Source organism: Thermobia domestica, chromosome 18 (genome assembly GCF_964235325.1).
Source record: "Thermobia domestica chromosome 18, izTheDome1.hap1.1, whole genome shotgun sequence".
NCBI classification, from domain to species: domain Eukaryota; kingdom Metazoa; phylum Arthropoda; class Insecta; order Zygentoma; family Lepismatidae; genus Thermobia; species Thermobia domestica.
This window is the reverse complement of record NC_137471.1, coordinates 10998000-11017039: the sequence shown is the minus strand read 5'-3', so window position 1 is coordinate 11017039 and position 19040 is coordinate 10998000. Positions and strand designations below refer to the sequence as shown.

Sequence of the window (19040 nt, the reverse complement as noted above, 5' to 3'; positions counted from 1 at the left end):
TTTTTTTAGTTTTAAAAATTTTGATTTGAGAAGTTTTCGTTTTGAAATTTGTTTGAAAAAAATTTGTCTAAAAATTGTTGAAAATGTATTCATTCATTGAAAACAAAATTTTTGTTTAAATGTTATGAACCTTGTAATACAACATTCAAAATTCTGACGTAACAAATAATAAATTTTCCTAGAGAACACTTACTAACTATTGATCTTTTTTCACAATTTCCATTATTTTTACAGGAGCGATAGTAGGTACTCCTCCCGAAGTTTCGGACGAGGATATATCAATGTACCCATATCTTGGATTCCAATCTTCACACTTATAAAGTAATAAGGTCAATAATCCACCACGTAATATAACATGATTGCGTTTTGGTAATTTTTACCCATAGAAAGAAAATAAACAGGACAAATCGAAACTTAGAGTGGGTCCTAGAGAACATTTATCATGGGTTTTTGATCCTTCCCAAATATAAAGAGTGATCCTAGGTGCTCCCTCCCAAAATTTACAATTACACAATGTACCCAGATCTTATTAAAGAGAATGAACCCCATACTCGCTCACATAATTATATAATGTAATAAAGACTCATCAAGGGGAATAAATTAGATCAATAACCGACCTCGTGGCAAACAAGTGACAATATTAATATTTGACAATTTTATACCCATAAAAGGGAACAAGATGGACCACTAACATTTACAGTGGTAAGGTCTAAGAGAAATTTAATATTTTTTTTTTGACAATTCCCAAATTGAAGGTGTGGTCCTAGGCACTCCTCTGAATTTTTCAAAGGGTTGAAACGAAGTACCCACATATTATGGAAGGGAATGGACCCCTGTACACACTCTTATAACCAGGGATAAAAGTGGATCTGAAAAGATAGGTAGGGGGACGCATGACGGCATGCTGTCCACCGTGCCCACCTTTGTCCATTGTGACTTTTTAGAAAGTGAGGAACGGCGTCTCTCCGCGTTCCTCTTCACTTTTACTCCTGCTTATAACCATATAAGGTAATAAGTTCTCTTTAAAGAAGGTAAATTGCGTCAAAAATCTCCGAAATGTGAATTTTTGGCATTTTTTTTTTACCCATGAAAGAGAAAGAACTACACAAAACTACATAGGTACATACCCTGGTCCTATGCTTTCGTACCAATTTTTTAGATTTGGGACTTTCCTAAATTTAATAGGGATGGGCCAAGGTACCCCTCTTAAAAATTAGGGATGATTCAAGGTACCAATATCATAAGAAACGGAATAAACCCCTGTACACACCCATGTAACCATATAAGGTAATAAGATCTCACCAAGAGGACAAATTAGATTAAAACCTCCAAAATTTGAATTTTTGGCAATTTTGTAGCCATGAAAGAGCACGAGATGAACCACTCAATCTTATAGACGTACATACCTTGGTCCTATGCTACCATACCAAATTTTTAAATTTGGCAATTTCCAAAATTAAGAGGGATAGTCCAGGCACCCTCCCAAAATTTAGGGGTGGGCCAAGGTACCCTAGCCAAAATTTAGAGGGAGTGATCCTATGCATTCCTTGCCATGACCCCTAGCAGGACTATAGCCTATGGACAGAGACCCAGGGACACTAAAGTATCCTCAGCTGTCCTACTTACCATTATTTCTCAGTACAGCCCTAGTTTCGGGATTGACTTTAAATATACATTTATTAAAATGAGGTCTCCAGAACAGAACCCCATTAAATATATAAATATATAATGTTTGGGAATCATTCATAACGAATTTAGTTCACGCTCGATCAAACTCGCTGTAATGGTGTTCAACTATTATCTGGAACAAGAGGCAACGCGATTACCTCCCTTTGTTCTTGTAGTACATACTGGCATATTAGTATGAAAAAACAATAGAATGTCTTTCTCCATGTGGTAGTTAATTACAAATCGAAAATCCTTCACTTTAAAAAAATGGATTTCTCAACACTACATTTGGATAATTAAACACACACAAACGAGAAAGAGTTGAATTAAAAAGGAAACCGAAGCTTCTCTTACGTTAATTACAAAAGCACGAATCAGACTTTTTTTTGTTTATCTTTTACAAAAGGAAATTATTAAAGACATACCTCTACTTTCTCAACACTACACCTGAGTAATTACACGCACAAAAAAAAAAAAAAAAAAAAAGTTGTATTAAAAAGGAGATCGAGAAACTTCTATAATTCTTTTTGCATATCTGATGGAATATGTGATCCTGCACGATTATTGCATGTTATACATGTCCTATAATCGTAAAATATAAGAAAGCAAATTGCCAACTGGAAGTGAAATTTAAAGGGAAAAATCCTACATTTCATTTCTTCCAAATGAAAAACAAACACTTTTTATATTTTAAAAAATCCAATTAATCCATTTAGATTCATGCATTTTTGAGGAAAATATTAAAAAAATATCCAATTAACCCATTTAGATTCATGCATTTTTTTGAGGAAAATATTGACTTTCAGTTAAATAATTACTACTTCAGTGCTATTCATCCGAGTATCATGGTTGATACATCATTCTCTTCAGAATAAAACAACCTTTCAAATGGTATCGTGCACATATGTGCATGATGCACGAAAGATGGGAAATTTGGGGTGAAAGATGCTCTCCCCCCAAAAAAATCCTTTTTTGAGATTTGGTGCCCCCTTGAAGCGACCTGCACTACAGATACCCTAATGTAATCTACCTTGCAAAATACTACTATCTACGTTTCTTGTGCCAGGTTTCATTTTAATATCTAGAAGAGTTACAAGGAAAAATATTTCTCAATTATGTTTGTCAATATCTAATATCATGTACAGGGTGGTCCAAAAGTGTGAAAAGTTCTAGGGTTATTCTTGAAAATTTGTCTATAGAATAACAAAATCACATGAATGGCATTTCACAAGTTTGTCAAAAGAATCCTTACCCCCAAGAGTAAACTACCCCTTGAGATTAGTGATGAGCGGTAGAGTCTTGCATACAAGACCAAGACCATACCTGCAAGACCAAGACCAAGACTCTTGCGCAAGAGTAGGGATGTAAAATACCTGGGTATTTATTTCAGCGGGTAAATACCCAGGGTAAATACCCGGGTATTTACCCAAAATGGGTATTTTAGTGGGTATTTTATGTGTCAATTACCAATAAATGAACTTTATGGTTGTCAATGAAAAATATAATGGTCATTTGTATCACCTGCAACAGGAGTACTAAATAACCACTAAATTAATATTTTTTCCAGCAATCAAAGAATGAATTTGATATTTATTAAGTAACACAGTACGGATTTCCTAGCTACTCCCCATTATTTTTCTTTCTACTTACACTAAATTTCCTTCTATTATCCTTAACGGAAAATAATTGTCCATTTACCCCGTAAATTCTTACCTTAGTGTGCCCTAGAGGCGTCCAATCAGTTGCACAGTATAGAATTAGATAGTGGACCAAACCAACATGAAAATATAAAATTTATGACAGAACATGACGATGACCAAACAAAGTATAGTCAGTTGTCACCAAACTAACCATACATTATTATTAAGTATTCTGTCTGCCAGAAGCTCCTGGTATTAATGACGCGAAATTTAAGTTCTTCCTTAGGTTCGCGTTTGATGAAATTGCTTTCTCCATTTTTCTCAATCTAGCACATCTTTTATTTCCAATACCTTCACCAGTTTTTCAAATCACCGATGATCACACTAATTAAACTATTTAAGTAACAGTGGGATCTCTATAATTGAACAACTACTTTTTCTTTAGGTTTACCAAATTCATCAATTGCAGAAAATGAATTATCAATAATTACTTTCCTATTTTAAGGATCTAAAGTTTACATTACCTTAAAAAATGTGAATAGTACCGGTACTGAAGAAAAACAACTTTTTTAATAATTCAAAAAAACTGAACTGATATTCCAAATACAGCTGGTTACTTTCTTCACGTAAAATATTATTTTTGGTATTTTATCTATTACGCAATGAGATGTACTGAATTGTCAATTATGCAAAAAAAAAAATAATAATAATAATAAAATAAAATAAAAATAAAAATAAAAAATAAAATAAAAACTAAAAAAATGGGCCAATAAGTTTCTTATATTTTAGTCCTTGTTTACTGAATTAACAAATTAAATCTGATTAAGAAATTATACTGTAACATCTAAGTTGTTGATATAGTTATATTAAAGTAAAGAAACTCGACTTTAGTAATAACCTAGAAAATATCTAGAAACTAAATAAATTGCACATTTACTAATTTGCCATTCTATAGAAGTAATTATATGATTACAGAAGTTGCAGAATAATCAAAGTAACTGAATTTAATAAATTGTTCGATCAAATTATTTAGTAAATATGCCGTTCAAAGAAAATGATCCATAAAATGAGAAATAACACTTCGTAAAACACTTAAGTAACTAATTTCTGATTTTTAGAAGTGTTCACTAAAGGGAGTTTAACAATAACAATAATGCTTTGTGAAAGTATTTATTTGAATAGCGTATTTAAAATATTAATGTGATAAAACCGTTAAGTTGTATAGTAACTAAATGAAGGTAATATTTATACCTTAAATCATTCAATATAGAACAGCAATTAACCACTACCATATTTGGAGCATTATAAATAAAACGATCAAAAATTTTACTGTTCTACTCAGTATCAACCGTAAGATCAGAGTCGGAATCATCATACGTTTCTTCAGTATCAACATTACTATCACTCGTTTCTTTATTTTCTTCTGTCATTCATTTCTTCTGTATCCTTTTTCAATGCCTCTGGTATTTTGTTCTGTTCCATGCCAACAGCTGGTGACTTCTTCGTTGTAGACTCTGGTTCTGAGTGTTGCATCTGTGAAACTTCAGGTAACTTCTTATTTAAAAGCTTCCAGTTATATGAAAAATATTTTAGTTTTCCTGCCCTCTCCGATGGTAAACAATTTATTGTTTTACTATGGTCCAAGTAAATGTAGAGAGAGTTCTTTCTGTGGCAGCAGATGTAACCGGAGTACTAAGGATTCGAATGACGACATCAGCTAATTCAGTGATGCCTCAAAACCCTCTCCAACAAAGCAGTGAGCTCATTTGTTCCATTCCGTCCCACAAAAACTTGCTTGCCCATATTTCTTCCTTGTCCCTATAGTCAGTCAAATGTGCTTTCAGTAAAACAGAATTCAATCCCATTTGTTTTCCAACTTCACAAATGAAGTTTACGTCATCAAACAATTATTCAGCTGTCAATTTGAAGCCCTGAAAAGTTGAACTGAGGGGATCTGCAGCCAGATGAATTGGACCCAAGCCGAATTCACTTCATTCTTTAAATTTTTCCATTATTGATTGCTCGTCTGTTTTTGAAAGGATTGACGATGGTAGCTGTTCTGTCAGAGTTTGATGAATTCTCTGGAATTTTGAGTGCACAATGTCTATATAAGGCTTATTTCACTCGAAGCAATTAATCAAATCCACTATAGGTTTCAAACTGGCTGCAAGTTTTTCAATACAAACCCAGAGTACATCATCAAGAAGTCTTTTCTTGATTTCTGAAAGTAATGACAATTCCTCACTCACAGCGAGCGTCTGAAGCCTAGTTTTATCGACAAGAAAACTTTGGAGGCAGTGTAAATGGCTTCCCCATCTTGTTTTCCTAGGCAAATTTAACGAAATTGTAATCCTTTTCCCTTGAGTTTTGTGTAAATAGTGCTTGCAAGTGATGTTTATGTTTGTATTAACAACATCACTTACACTTCCCAGTAATGTCTTTACCGATGGACATCCGAGGATGTCAGAACAAAGGAAATGGAAATGAGCAAGACAACCCAAAGATACAATATTACAATACTTCTGTTTTACTAATATAAAAGCTGTTCTCATGTCTGTTATACGCGTTGTCTCCTATGATTACTAAAATTTTTTCAGGGTTATATTGCTTACAGAACATTCATGATCTCTTCAGATAAGTAATTTGCATCTTTCGACAACGCGAAATCAACAAAAGCAGGTTAAAACTTTAAAATGACGAAATAAATGATAGATTCATTTCTCAAGTTACTCCAACCGTCACACTGTAAATGTAGATTTGGAGAATTCCTCTAACCTCATTTTAGCTTCTCCTTGCATTTCACTGTATTGAGCATCCAAGTAACTTGCAACCAGGCGATACAGTGATGGGAGAGCATACGAAGGACGAATTTTCTTTTAAAAATTCAATCCACAAAGGGTGACCAAGAAGTGACAGGGGACACCCACTAACGAGATCGCGTTGGCAAAACTTTCGTTTAACACTTCCTGTAAGCCTTCGTTAACGTTCTATACGTCGGTATTTGTTTTAAGAAACGTCAATATTAAGATTTTATCAAAAATCCTAAATAGTAACGTTGAATCTAAGAAGCCATAAAAAGTTAAGGAAAGCCTGTACATTTGATGGAAATTGATGTAATGTTGTTTACTCCAGCATATGTTCATATAATAGATGCAACTACATCAAAGATATCGAACTCATTTTCTCCTTTCATGATAAAACTACTCTAAAGTGTCCTTTTAAGTTCGAAACTAGTATAGGGCACACTTTTTTCATGATTAACTTAAAGTCCATAATGTTCGACTCGGAAAGATTTTGATAATTTTGGTTGTCTTTATTCAGCTAGTTATAGCCTCTGATATGTAATGCTTTAGATACATGATTCAGCTTTCGTTTATCTTTTATTTATGTGTCGGGTGTCTGAGTTGTTTTCTGTGAAACATTTCTGAGAGATTTAAAATTTAAAAATTGCACGTTTCAGGAAAAATTGTTGAATTGAAGGACTCTCAAAACATCTGTTCTGAAATGAAAATACACAATAACTTGATAGGCTTCTTGAAAATTGATGGCGTATTGCAGACTTTACATTTAAAACTGTGGCTGTCTCCCAAAGATTCAACAAAGAGGGTTTATGTACGATTTCTATGTTTGGACAACCTAAGGCTTGAAGTCATACTACGATTTGTTATTTTTTTAAGTCTAGTCCAAGTTTAAAAGCCGTTCACACCTTGGTGAAGAAAGGGCATAGACGGATAAGTATACTAAAATAGCCCCAGATCAATCTTGAGATGACAAGTGTGTGGTAATGTAGGTACCCCGAGGAGACATTAATCCCTCAAGTTTCAACTCTAATTCTGATTCTCAATCTGATTTGTTCGTGAGCGATGACGTAAACTCGGAAATGTGGTGTGCATTATTTCTCAAGATTGGCTTGATCGACGTCGATCAAACTTTGATGTTAGTATAGGTGTACACGAGGGCTTCGTCTGAAAAATTTAACAACTCACCCCCACCATTTCCCTCATTCAAAACATTCGATTCAATATTTTGATCTCTTTACGTATGAAGCTCTTTGAGAAAAATTATTTTGAAAAATAGGTTTTTAGATATCGCTTTAACCTAGAATAACATATAATGTCCAAAATTGTAACGCTGGTGCGCCTGAACGGGGTCAATTGGTTATTGTTTGCATATACATAGTGAACGAATGAGACTTCACGCTCGAGAGACCCCAAAATACAGAAAAACGTCACCGGTACGGTTAACAATTCTTAAAACTGCATAACAATTGAACTTTCGTAAAATACCCATTTTTTGGGTAGGTAAATACAAAACGGGTAAATACCCGGGTAAATACCCATTTTTTATTTACCTACCCACTGGGTATTTACCCGACCCACATCTTTACGCAAGAGTCTTGCCAGGGTTTGAAAAATCCCGGGTATTTTTGAAAAAAAAAACCCACCTGGGTCCATTTTTCGGGTATTTTTGTTTTTTTTTAATATTTCAATGTCTTTGGGGTAAAAATATTAAAATGTGATTTATATTTCAAGATTGTCATTGTCTCAACTTGCAACAATTTTCTACTCACTGCTGTTTTAGAAAAAAATGGCCTCCATTTTGAAATTTTACATTAGATAGCCGAGAAAATCTATATAGCAAATTAAGAATGTCTCGTGCTTCTACCTTCAATATTTCAACTTCAAAATTCGAAAATTGTACCCTGTAAAGTGGATACCCGATATTTTGAAAAATGGCCGCCATTTTGAAATTTTAATTTGGATTGCCTCCAAAAATATATATGGCTGATTTAAAGTGTCTGATGCTTCTACTCGGAAAATTTAAACTTAAGAGACCGAAAATTGCACTTTGTAGCGTAAATACCAACTATTTTGAAAAAAATGGCCGCCATTTTGAAATTTTATGTTGGTATGCCGCCAAAATCTATACAGGAAATTTTGAGTGTCTGAAAATTTAAACTTAAAAGCCCGAAAGTTGTACCCTGTAGTCTGTGTGGTACAGGCAGACAAACGAACAAATGTAGATGTAACGTTCGACAAATAAGAATACCATACTATATTAATTTCTTCCTGAAATTTCTTCCTGAAATTCTGAAATACTATATATACACTTTTCTAAGAGCTATTTTTTACAAAAACATTTAAAATGTTTAATCTCCATTTCTCTCACTCTATGTGGCAATAGATTATACAATTTCATCCATATATATTTATAATTATTTTGAGTTTTGCACAGCCGCACATGGGGAATATTTATTTCATTTTTGCGCCTTGTATTGTGTGAGTGAACACTACTTCGAGTAACATAAATTGTACAGTTTTCTTTGATATACATAAGGCACGATAATATGTACAAGGACGGGATGGTCATTATTTCAAAATTCTTTTAAAAAAATCTCTACAAGATTCTCTCTCTGGAATTCCTGTTATCGTTCTTATCGCTCTTTTCTGCCACTTAAATACTGTTTGTGCCCCAGAAGAATTACCCCATAATAGTATGCCATACGACAGATGAGAGTGAAAGAAAGCATAATATGCAGTGATTAATAGACTTTTACTTACAGATATTTTTAATTTACGTAACACATATACTGCCCTTGATAATTTTTTACAAAGTTGCATAGTATGCACATTCCAGTTTAATTTCGTATCTAAGTATATCCCTAATACGAGGGGGGACCCAAAAAAAACGGGAAATTCGTCGTAACTTCTTTATTTCTCAATATTTTTACACCAAATTTTCATCACCTTCAAAGTATTGTCCATGGACCGCAACGGATTTCTGCAAACGATCCTTCCATTGTTCAAAACAGTTTTGAAAATCACTTATCGGGATCTTCTTTATGACCTCCAGCGATTTTTGTTTTACCTCCTCCACAGTGGCAAAACCTCCTCCACTGGCTTGATTGCTGCTTTGATTCGGGGTCATAGCCATAGCACCACGATTCATCATCAGTAATCACCTTGGCAAAAAAGTCAGGGTCTTCTTTGAGCTGATTTTGAAGTTCAACACATGCCTCAAGTCGACGCTCCTTTTGCTCGTCCGTGAGAAGGCGAGGGACAAATTTGGCTGCAACCCTTTTCAGTGTAAATCTTCTGATAAAATCCTCTGAATTGAACTCCACGATATTTCAGACATCTCACAGAGTTGATTAATGGTTCGGCGACGGTCTTCACGAACGAGGGCATTGATTTTTTCGACGTTTTCGTCAGTTCTTGCCGTTGAGGAGCGTTCTAAACGGGGTTGGTTTTCAATTGACAGTTCTCCATTTTTAAAACGTGCAAACCACTCGTATACTCTGGTTTTACTTAGGGCAGTATCCCCATAAGCAGTCTTCAGCATTACAGTAGTTTCCGCGGCCGATTTCCCCAACAGGAAACCAAATTTCACAGCCGCCTCGATAATCTGCCATCACGTTTTCGCCGAACTGGAAAAAGTTGGTTTACTAAACAAACTCTCAAGAGCGAACCGATGCACTCACAGCGACACAACTTCGCACACTGACGCAGGTGACGTGGTCGTAACGGACAATTGGTACAACAATGGGTTCCCCCACTCTCCCTCCCCACTGCAGCACAATTCCCGTTTTTTTGGGTCCCCCCTCGTAGATTAACTGAGGAGCATTCTTTTGTATCAGTTGTGGAGCTGCTGAGATGAAAGTATAACTTCTTTGTTTTACTATGATTCAAATGTAATTTATTGTGGAACAGCCAAACAGTATATTTATCTATTGCTTTATTATTTTTCGTGTGTATTGCGTTGATATTATTATCTTTCGTTATAAATGTAATGTCATCGGCATACATAAGTGGCTTCTAAGAATTAGTCAGGTAAATCATACCAGAAATAGAATAGAAATCATACTAGAAATAGAATACCAGATGTGTTAATATATACCAGAAGTAGAAAAGGTCTAATGACACTTCCCTGTGGCACTCCTGCTAATATTTCAAGTACGTTTGACTGTTTATTTTGTACACACACAACTTGTTTTCTACTTTCTAGATAAGACCTGATCAATAAGAGCTCAGTTCCTCTGATCCCATAATACTGTAATTTCTGAATCAATATTTCATGTGAAACAGTATCAAAAGCCTTACTTAAATCTAATAATGTTGCGCAAGAGAATTAACTGTTTTCAAAGGCATAAATTATCTCAGATACAACTTTTTCAACAGCTTTAATTGTGGGCATACCTTTCCGAAACCCATATTGTGCACACTTAATGAGATTGTTATTTTCAAAGTACAGAATTTTAATTGTTCTTTCATGCAATGATCAATAATTTTTGATACAATTGGTACGAGAGATATTGGTCTATAGTTGCTGGGACAGTTCTTGTCCCCTTTTCTATGTATGGGAATAGTAACCGCAATCTTAAGACAATCTGGGAACACTCCTTCTACTAGTATCCAATTAATTAAGTGTGTAAGGGGTTCCACTATTACGTCTATAATGTTTTTAATTGTACTATTAGTAAACCCATAATAATCCTCGCTACCAGATGTCTTAAACTTACGAACCACTGACAAAATTGCTTCAGGTGTTACGTTTGTTCATTTAAATGTCAAGTTATTAGTTTGATTACTACATGAACTTAGAATACTCTTAAAGTCTATAACACCGTTTTCTGCGGACTTAGAGATATTGCTTGTATTACCATTTACATACTTAGCACTACTTACAAAGAATTCATTAAAAGTGTCAGGGCATATTGATATTGAATCATTTTCTTTTCGTATCCCTATTTCCCTGTTTATAATTGTTCACCCTGCTTTACATTTATTTGTATGGTTTACAATAAAATTGTCGTTTGCTTTAATTTTTGCCGCACTTATTTCCTTTCTGTAGCGTCTTTTAGCTCTAATGTATTTTTCTTTTCGAACAGGACAGCCCGATTTAGCCCTATTCTACCAAGCAATGACAACCTTACGAAACTCTGCTAGTTGTGGAGTGTACCAGTTACTAACATTTTACTGTAATGTGTTTGTAGATAAGTTATAGCATTTAAATTTTCTTGGACAACATTCGTTTAGGCATCGTGTTAAATTATACATAAAAAATGCACACGCTTCTACTACATTTTTACATCTGAAGAATATTTGCTGCCAGTCAATTTCTATTAATTTATGTAAACTAAGTACTCGAAAACTCTTGGTCACCACCCTAGTATTATTGTGTTTGACAAAGGGGTATAACACCCATAGGCCATCGTGATCTGACAATGAGCACTGTACTACACCACACGATAAATCATTTCTATATACATTTGTAATAATGTTATCTAAACAAGCTTCATTTCTTGTTGGCTGATCATTTAGAAAATAAAAGTTATATGATCTAAGTATACCAGAAAAATAATTCTTGGTAGGAGTATCAACTAAAACATTGATATTTACATCCCCCAAATATAATATTTTATATTTATCATGCTTACTTAAGTAGTTAGTAAGGTCTTCCCAGCGTGCAAGAAAGATATTGACATCCGTATCTGGTTTCGATAAATTGATACCACAATTGTTTTCACGCTAGGAAATAAAATTGCAACTACTTCAAATTCCCCCTCATAACAGAAATTATCTACGTTAATAACAATATAGTCAATGGTGAAGCCATCTCTTAAATAAATTGCTACTCCGCCATGGGTAATTCTACTTCTATAATAGCTTGCTGCCATGATATACTTTTTAGGTACGTATAGAAATATTTCTTCATTTCTAAGCCAGTGTTCATTAACGCAAAGAATATGGCACGGAAATGAGTCAAGAAAAATTTCAATTTCAATTAATTTGTTTCTTATTGATTGTACGTTAATGTGGAACAGCAAGATATTTTCAAAGTCACAATTTATAACACCTTTCATGTTTGAAAACAGACCAGAGTTACTTTGTGCTAAAATTATATCATTTATGTTTCTAACATTAAGAAGTCTAGTTAAGTTAGATTGTTTAATTCGACCAACTTCATTATTATCTATTAGCTCAATTTCTTTTGCTGTACCATTATATGACTCTGTAAACAATTTTCTATTGTTTTTCGTGCACTCTTGTATAGAATTATGTTGAGGTTTACCTTGCTCCGTGCTAGCTAGACCTTGCACGTTCTGGTAATATACATTTATTACATTGTAGTCACTGTTACCTCTATTGGCTAAGTGCTTGGAATTATTATTGGGACTTGCATTAAAAAACTACTATCATCATACTTTGTAGGAACCTTTCTTATTCTATTTGATTTTCGCTGAGTTGGACTAGGTGAACTTACATTATCTGCTTTTTCAAGATTTTCCACAGTACTCTCAGTATCTGCGTGTATTTTTTGAACGAGGCAGATCCTGTCTAATTCCCTTTGTTTATATGCATTAGTACTGTTTACATCAGAGCTGACAGCAACGGTGGTCTTACTTTTGAGACTGTTGTTAAATGGTAAAGCTATAACACCAGTATCATTATAGGTTTCCGATTGCTCCACTAATACACACATTTTATCAGCCATGCATTGTTTCCCCTTACCGTTTAGATGCAAACCATGTACGGTATGGTATTGTCTAGGATACATACTTATGTCTATTACCTTTACATTTTTGAACCTTCTGCACAATTTAATCATTTTTGCATTTGCTGTTTCAACTTCCTTGTTTACAATTGATATACCGATTAAGTCATGCCGATGAGGCAGAGTAAATAGGCCTACAATTACATTTGTTTGTGTAAGTTTTGGCAAGATGTTTTTCAAATTCCTAACCACGTTGTCAGCTTCGTTTTTTGCCACATCATTTGATCCCCCCAATTATTACTACCGTATCACACTTTGACATTTGTTCACATTTTTGTGCCAAACAGCTAACTACCTCACCTAAACCTGCACCTGGTTTAACGAAACCACTAGCCTGCATGTTCACTTTCTGTTCTTGAATAATGCTGGCTATACTTCTTGCATGGCTATCGCCTACAATATATATGTTACCCCTTCTCTTTGCCTGAAAACTACTTTGTCGTTTTTGACTTTTCTCTACTTTATTTACATTTTTGTCCTTTGTTACCGTCTTTTCAATTTTTTTTTTCATTCTTTACGCTTTCCGCAGTATTTTCCTTTTCACCTGTGTAACAGGGTAGCACGCAAAAGATACTTCCGGGAGTATTACTTCCCGAAAGGATAGTCTTATTTTTAGGGGTAGGAAGAATTAAAAAAAAAAAAAAAAAAAAAAAAAAAAAAAACTGGAGGATCACATAAAAACTTTAAAATTTAGTTGAGACGTTAAACGGTATGGCCTCTAGGTGAGTACACAAGGACAAAAAGAACGAACAGATGGGAGAATGTCAAAAATCACATTTTCTGTATCTATGGATTATGAAACACATAAATCCGCAAAATCTTAAATTCGATTTTTTTTTCCACGAGCACCAATCTTTATTCTCTCCTTTCGTCGCTCGAAAGTAAAAATGCACTATATATATATATATATATATATATATATATATATATATATATATATATATATATATATATATATATATATATATATATTATTCACTGTTGCAAAATCATAATAATATTTCAAATAATTTGTTCCTTTTTTTTTTCAGTTCAGATTCTCCACTTGTCTGGATAAGTTGTTCATAGCAATAGGGACATTGGCGGCCATATGTACAGGAATGTCCATGCCAACATTTATGGTATTTTTTGGTCAACTAACGGATGTATTTGTAAACTATCAGCTTGGTCTAGTCAGGAATATGACTAGATTATCTGGAGGAAACGACTCGGAAACTACAGAGTGAGTAAATTTTATATAAGTTTAAAATCCTCGGTATTGTGAATTGTAGTTGTACTTTGGGTTGGAAAAATTGTTTCGTAGCTTATGAGTAGTGGTGGAACTAGAAGGTAAAAACTTGGGGGCGGGGGCAGCAAGAACCCTGACTATGATAGGTATATCATGAGTTTACTATAAACTTTCAAAAATATATAAATAATTGCTTCAATTGTTCTTGTTACTCAAACCAACTGAGCAGCTTAGGCCCCCCGGCGCCGGCTTAGATCCGCCACTGTATATGACCCCTTATCAATAAATAGGTGAATTATTTATTTGCAGGAAGGGTGGTACATATATGCGTGAATACAGCTTATCGTCCTTCAAAATAATCGCTTCACCTGTTATGCACTTATAATAACATGTGTAAAGATTTTGCATACTGCGGGAGCAACCTTTGCGATGCGCTTGAATTCAGCATTCACATTGCATTAGATGTCGACAATGTCCGAAAACCGTTGTCCTTTTAAGTGTTCCTTCAAACGATAGAGAAGGAAGTAATCAGAAGGAGTCATATCTGGTGAATAGGAGTGATTGAAATGCTCTACAGTTATGAGAGTATGTGAGCGCGCATTATCATGTAGCAGATACCAGGATCTATTTTCAACGGACTGTGGTACATACGTCTGATTCTTTTCAGAAGATGATCCAAGTTATTCACCTTGGATGTCGCATTCAATGGCGTGACGTGGCTTTTTTTATGAATGATTCCTCCAGGATCAAAAAAGTTAATCAGCTTTGCCTCGATACGTGACTTCTCGCATCTAACCTTTCTGGATTTCGGTGTCCCTGGGCAGCGCCACTCCATGCGAACTTTTTCAATTCTGGATCTTACTTCAGACACCTCGACTCATTGCCCGTAACGATTCATTCAGGAAAGGTAGGTCATTGTTTACCTTGGCGACAAAGTCTCCGCACGACTCTATCTTCTCTTATTTCTCAACAGAAGACATGGCGTGAGACACTTAGCTCGCACACATTTTACGCTAACTCAACCTTTTCGGTTACAGTTGTATAAGCAGTTCCATATGATACTCCTGTGGCCTCCACTAACATTCAGACCATCAATGGTGACGTCACGAGTTGCACGATTTTCACGCTATTTAGAGCTTCACAGAATCGCTTGTGTCACTAATACACACACTTTTTCAATAAAGTACTGTTTCCAAACACTGTGGATCTCACATTCCGTTGGTGTTTTCCTAAGTTTGAAGCAAAATCTGTTTATGCGTTTCCTTGTTTGTTCCTTTTCACCCGTAATGGTGTGGCTGCAGTACATCTCACTTCCCCAACGCGTACTCACAAGCTACAAATCTGAACAACCACAGACCTTCGCGAACGATGCTAGACGTACTTCTGGGTTCACTGAACTGACCGTCAACCAGTAGTAACATCTATAATAACACGAAAACAATGCCCATATCTTTTGGCCACAGATTGTAAGATGACTGCCCTAATACATACAGCCAAATCTGTAAGGCTTTGTTTGAGAAACATCAAGACACCGTTAGGTAACTCCCAATGCGCACCTTAGTCCCAACGTATTTTTGTCCTATACCCTAGTGCAGGCGACCAGTATCGACTGCAACATTTGTGGTCACGTGTTAGGCTCATATACCTTCTTCATTACTGCTGACATTCTGATGTTTGACTGCATTAACAATAGTTCATTATTCTTCTACAAACGATTAACAAGTTACATGACTGAATTTCATGAGGCCGTAGGCCGAAGGAGCACAAACAAGTGGCTGCATGCTCTTGGGACCAGGGGCGTATCCAGAGGGGCAATCGCCCCCCCCCCCAGAAGAGGAAATATTTTCTTATTTTATATATAAACAAAACCCATCCCAGAGTTTGGAACTCTTAAAAGTAGCTCTAAGTGGCAGTATTACAACCCACCGCCCCTCCCAGAAGTCCGTCATGGATCCGCCCCTGCTCGGGACATGCAATATAGCCTATAAGTTACCACGAGCGCACAAAATTCATTGCGGTGATACAACATTGTATTAAACAGTTTTTTGCATTAATTGATTGGCCTGTCATTACAAAAGCGCCATCAACCACCATTAAGACAAAATATTGCATTATCCCCTATGCTTCATTCAGAAATGGAGTGAGTCAGTGGGTCGTGGGCCAACAGGACGTGACCCACAGCGACCCAGCATTCACCATGCCTTAGTCTTTCGATGCAAATGACAAATAGAATCAATAATGCATATTGAAGATGAAAATTCATTTTACGTAAGGGACAGGACACAATGAAACCAAGACTAACATGTTTGGCGATGGATGTTCCGTTCATTGTGCTTCCTGGGCACAAATTCTGTCAATTTCGCACTGGAAAAGAATAAAGTTGTGGTTAACATATTATGTTTCAGTCTTTGTTTTCATATTGTTTGCTGATATTTAAAAAAAATTAAGTTGTATGCTATGTTATTACTCACGGTAATAATTTTCAAATTAAACAGCTAGCACAAATGTACGCAAGTATAATCAAAGAAACATAATTTAAAGTTGTAGAAATATCTATGGTATAAACGAAGAAGTTCTGAGTGAGCAAGTTCCCAGGCCAAACCGCTTAAATTATTGAAATTTGAAATTTGAAAAGGGCATAGGATTTGTGACGTAAGCTTCCATTATGGAAGAATTTTTGGAAATTCAACAGTATAGGGGGAATGGGTGTGGCAATTATTATATTAAAATGTCCATAGACTTGAATTCTTGAATTCTACAGATATGAAATTTGGAACATGGACTTCTAACTTAATATCAAGTAAATGCCTTACTTGTGTTATAATAAGTATCCCTTATACCGCTTTTTATGCAACATAAAGAACATATCCTCTTATTTATATTTGCCAAAAATCAAAATGCGAGAACACACAATCGGATGTTGTATGCTCGTGGCATATTTTACATCCCATGAGCGCACACTTTCACTTTTTTGTACGCTAGTGGATTGCACCCTTTCATGACGTATAGGGTAAATATGGGCAAACGCTATGTTAATTAATATACACGTGTTTTTTATAGATAACATGATTCTTATGCGAAGCGGCACCTTTCCAGTTTTAATACTGTCCTTCGATCTAACAAGTGCTTATTGTAATAACGGTTCAAGTGTCTAAAACAATCTACTTTAAGGTGGATCCCCATCCGGAGGTCATTACATATTGTAGCTCATTGCCTTAACTACTGCGTAATGAAACGTTGCATATTATAAATATTGTATTATAAGACAGAGTTATGTTTCAGCTACAACACAGGACACTGATTCATTTGGTTGTGTCTTCTGATATCGAAAAAGGTAACAAATAAAAGAAAATATTTGATTTTTTACAATGAGCACACGAGATAGTGCTTGCCGTTAGATCTTACTAGAGGTACTCATTTTTATGAAATGTTTATTTGTATGTGTAAAGTATGCTATAGTAACAATCTTATTATGAAATAGATATATTGTGTGACCGTTTCTCGTCTTATGTTTCACATTTTGTTTAAATATTAATTTACATTTAAGGAAATAGATTTTGAAAAGAAATTTGCTCAGAACGCCATAATGCATTGTTGCCAAATTTGTACGTTTACTTTGGTAGTCATAATAAGGAAATTCCTGCATTGTAGCGCTGCAGTTTGAGAAGCGAAACTTAGCTGTGAATTCCGGTAAGGGTCGAAAATTAATTTCTCCAGTAAGTATCTAAGCAGAATTCCATGATAACATCTGGCATAAGTAAACACTTGACACTATCTGGCAACTCCACACGATACAAGCAGCGTTTAGAATAATACCGAGAACACCTAATGATCCACCTTAATAAAATATTACATTATCAACCTGACCAGATTCTTAAAGGGAAAACCGGAATACCTTATATCATTTAGTTAGATTTTAATTTTAGCATGTTATTTGTTAATCCACTAAACATTGCTATAGTAATGAATACAATTTTATGTTATTAAGAACATAAAATTGTATTCATTACTATACAAGAGGCTATTTAAAACATAACACCTTAGAATAGAGCAATTTAATTAGTGTAACATGAATTAAAGTACACCATACGACATCAGCATTGACAATATAAATGACAAATAAAGGGTATATAGTTTGACTTACACTTTATATATATACATACTTCAGGAATACTTCTGTTTTTAGTTTAATGTCCTATGTTTATGGCCCAAGGCTAAGGAAGACAGTGATGATGATGATGATAACGAATAAAATGGTGAAATGAAGAAAGTGAGAAGAAAAATACAGCGTGGGTTTTCTCGGGAGCCTCCCGTTTCCCAGAGAATAACTTACACATACGGTGTTCCTCCACTAGAAAGCCTATTTGACGCGAGCTAGGATCTAACAAGAGACCTTATACGTACAGCTGACCGCTCTATCACTGAGCTACCGCGGCTTCCATAAATATTCTCCGAGAGTCCCTTGTTTTGCATGACGTAATCAAGAAAGTCTGGGCAGGAGTGATGAAAATATTCTCAAACTACTTTTAATATTTCTACATTAAGGTGTCTCGGTCTAATACATGTTTATTAGATTAAAAATGAGTTCCACATAAGCACTTGTGCCAGCGCCAGGAACACACAAAGCAAACTAAACTATTTTGAAGATGTCGTCAATAATGTGTAGTGCCTAGTACTTAAGTTTTTCAACTTAAGTAACCATTTTTAAAGACCGGTACATTTAGCTGTCCAGAAAAATATTCTAAGAACACCAGGACAGTTAACGGTTGGCCGGGAGTGTCCCGATAAACCCGGAAAGTCTGGTCAGCTTATATAAAATAATAATAATAATAATAATAATAATAATAATAATAATAATAATAATAATAATAATAATAATTATTATTATTATTATTATTATTATTATTATTATTATTATTATTATTATTATTATTATTATTATTATTATT

At 34.8% G+C, this 19040-nt stretch overlaps 1 protein-coding gene across 3 annotated transcripts in view; it reads left to right on the top strand.

Annotated features, from left to right (window-relative positions):
* LOC145675697 (ATP-dependent translocase ABCB1-like) overlaps window positions 1-19040 on the top strand; it is a 209857-nt gene that overhangs the window by 93451 nt on the left and 97366 nt on the right. For all 3 annotated transcript variants that reach the window (XM_081746306.1, XM_081746305.1, XM_081746304.1), the window contains exon 3: window positions 13895-14085. In XM_081746306.1, coding sequence (XP_081602432.1) covers window positions 13895-14085 — 191 coding nt within the window. The remainder of the gene's footprint in view (window positions 1-13894; window positions 14086-19040) is intronic.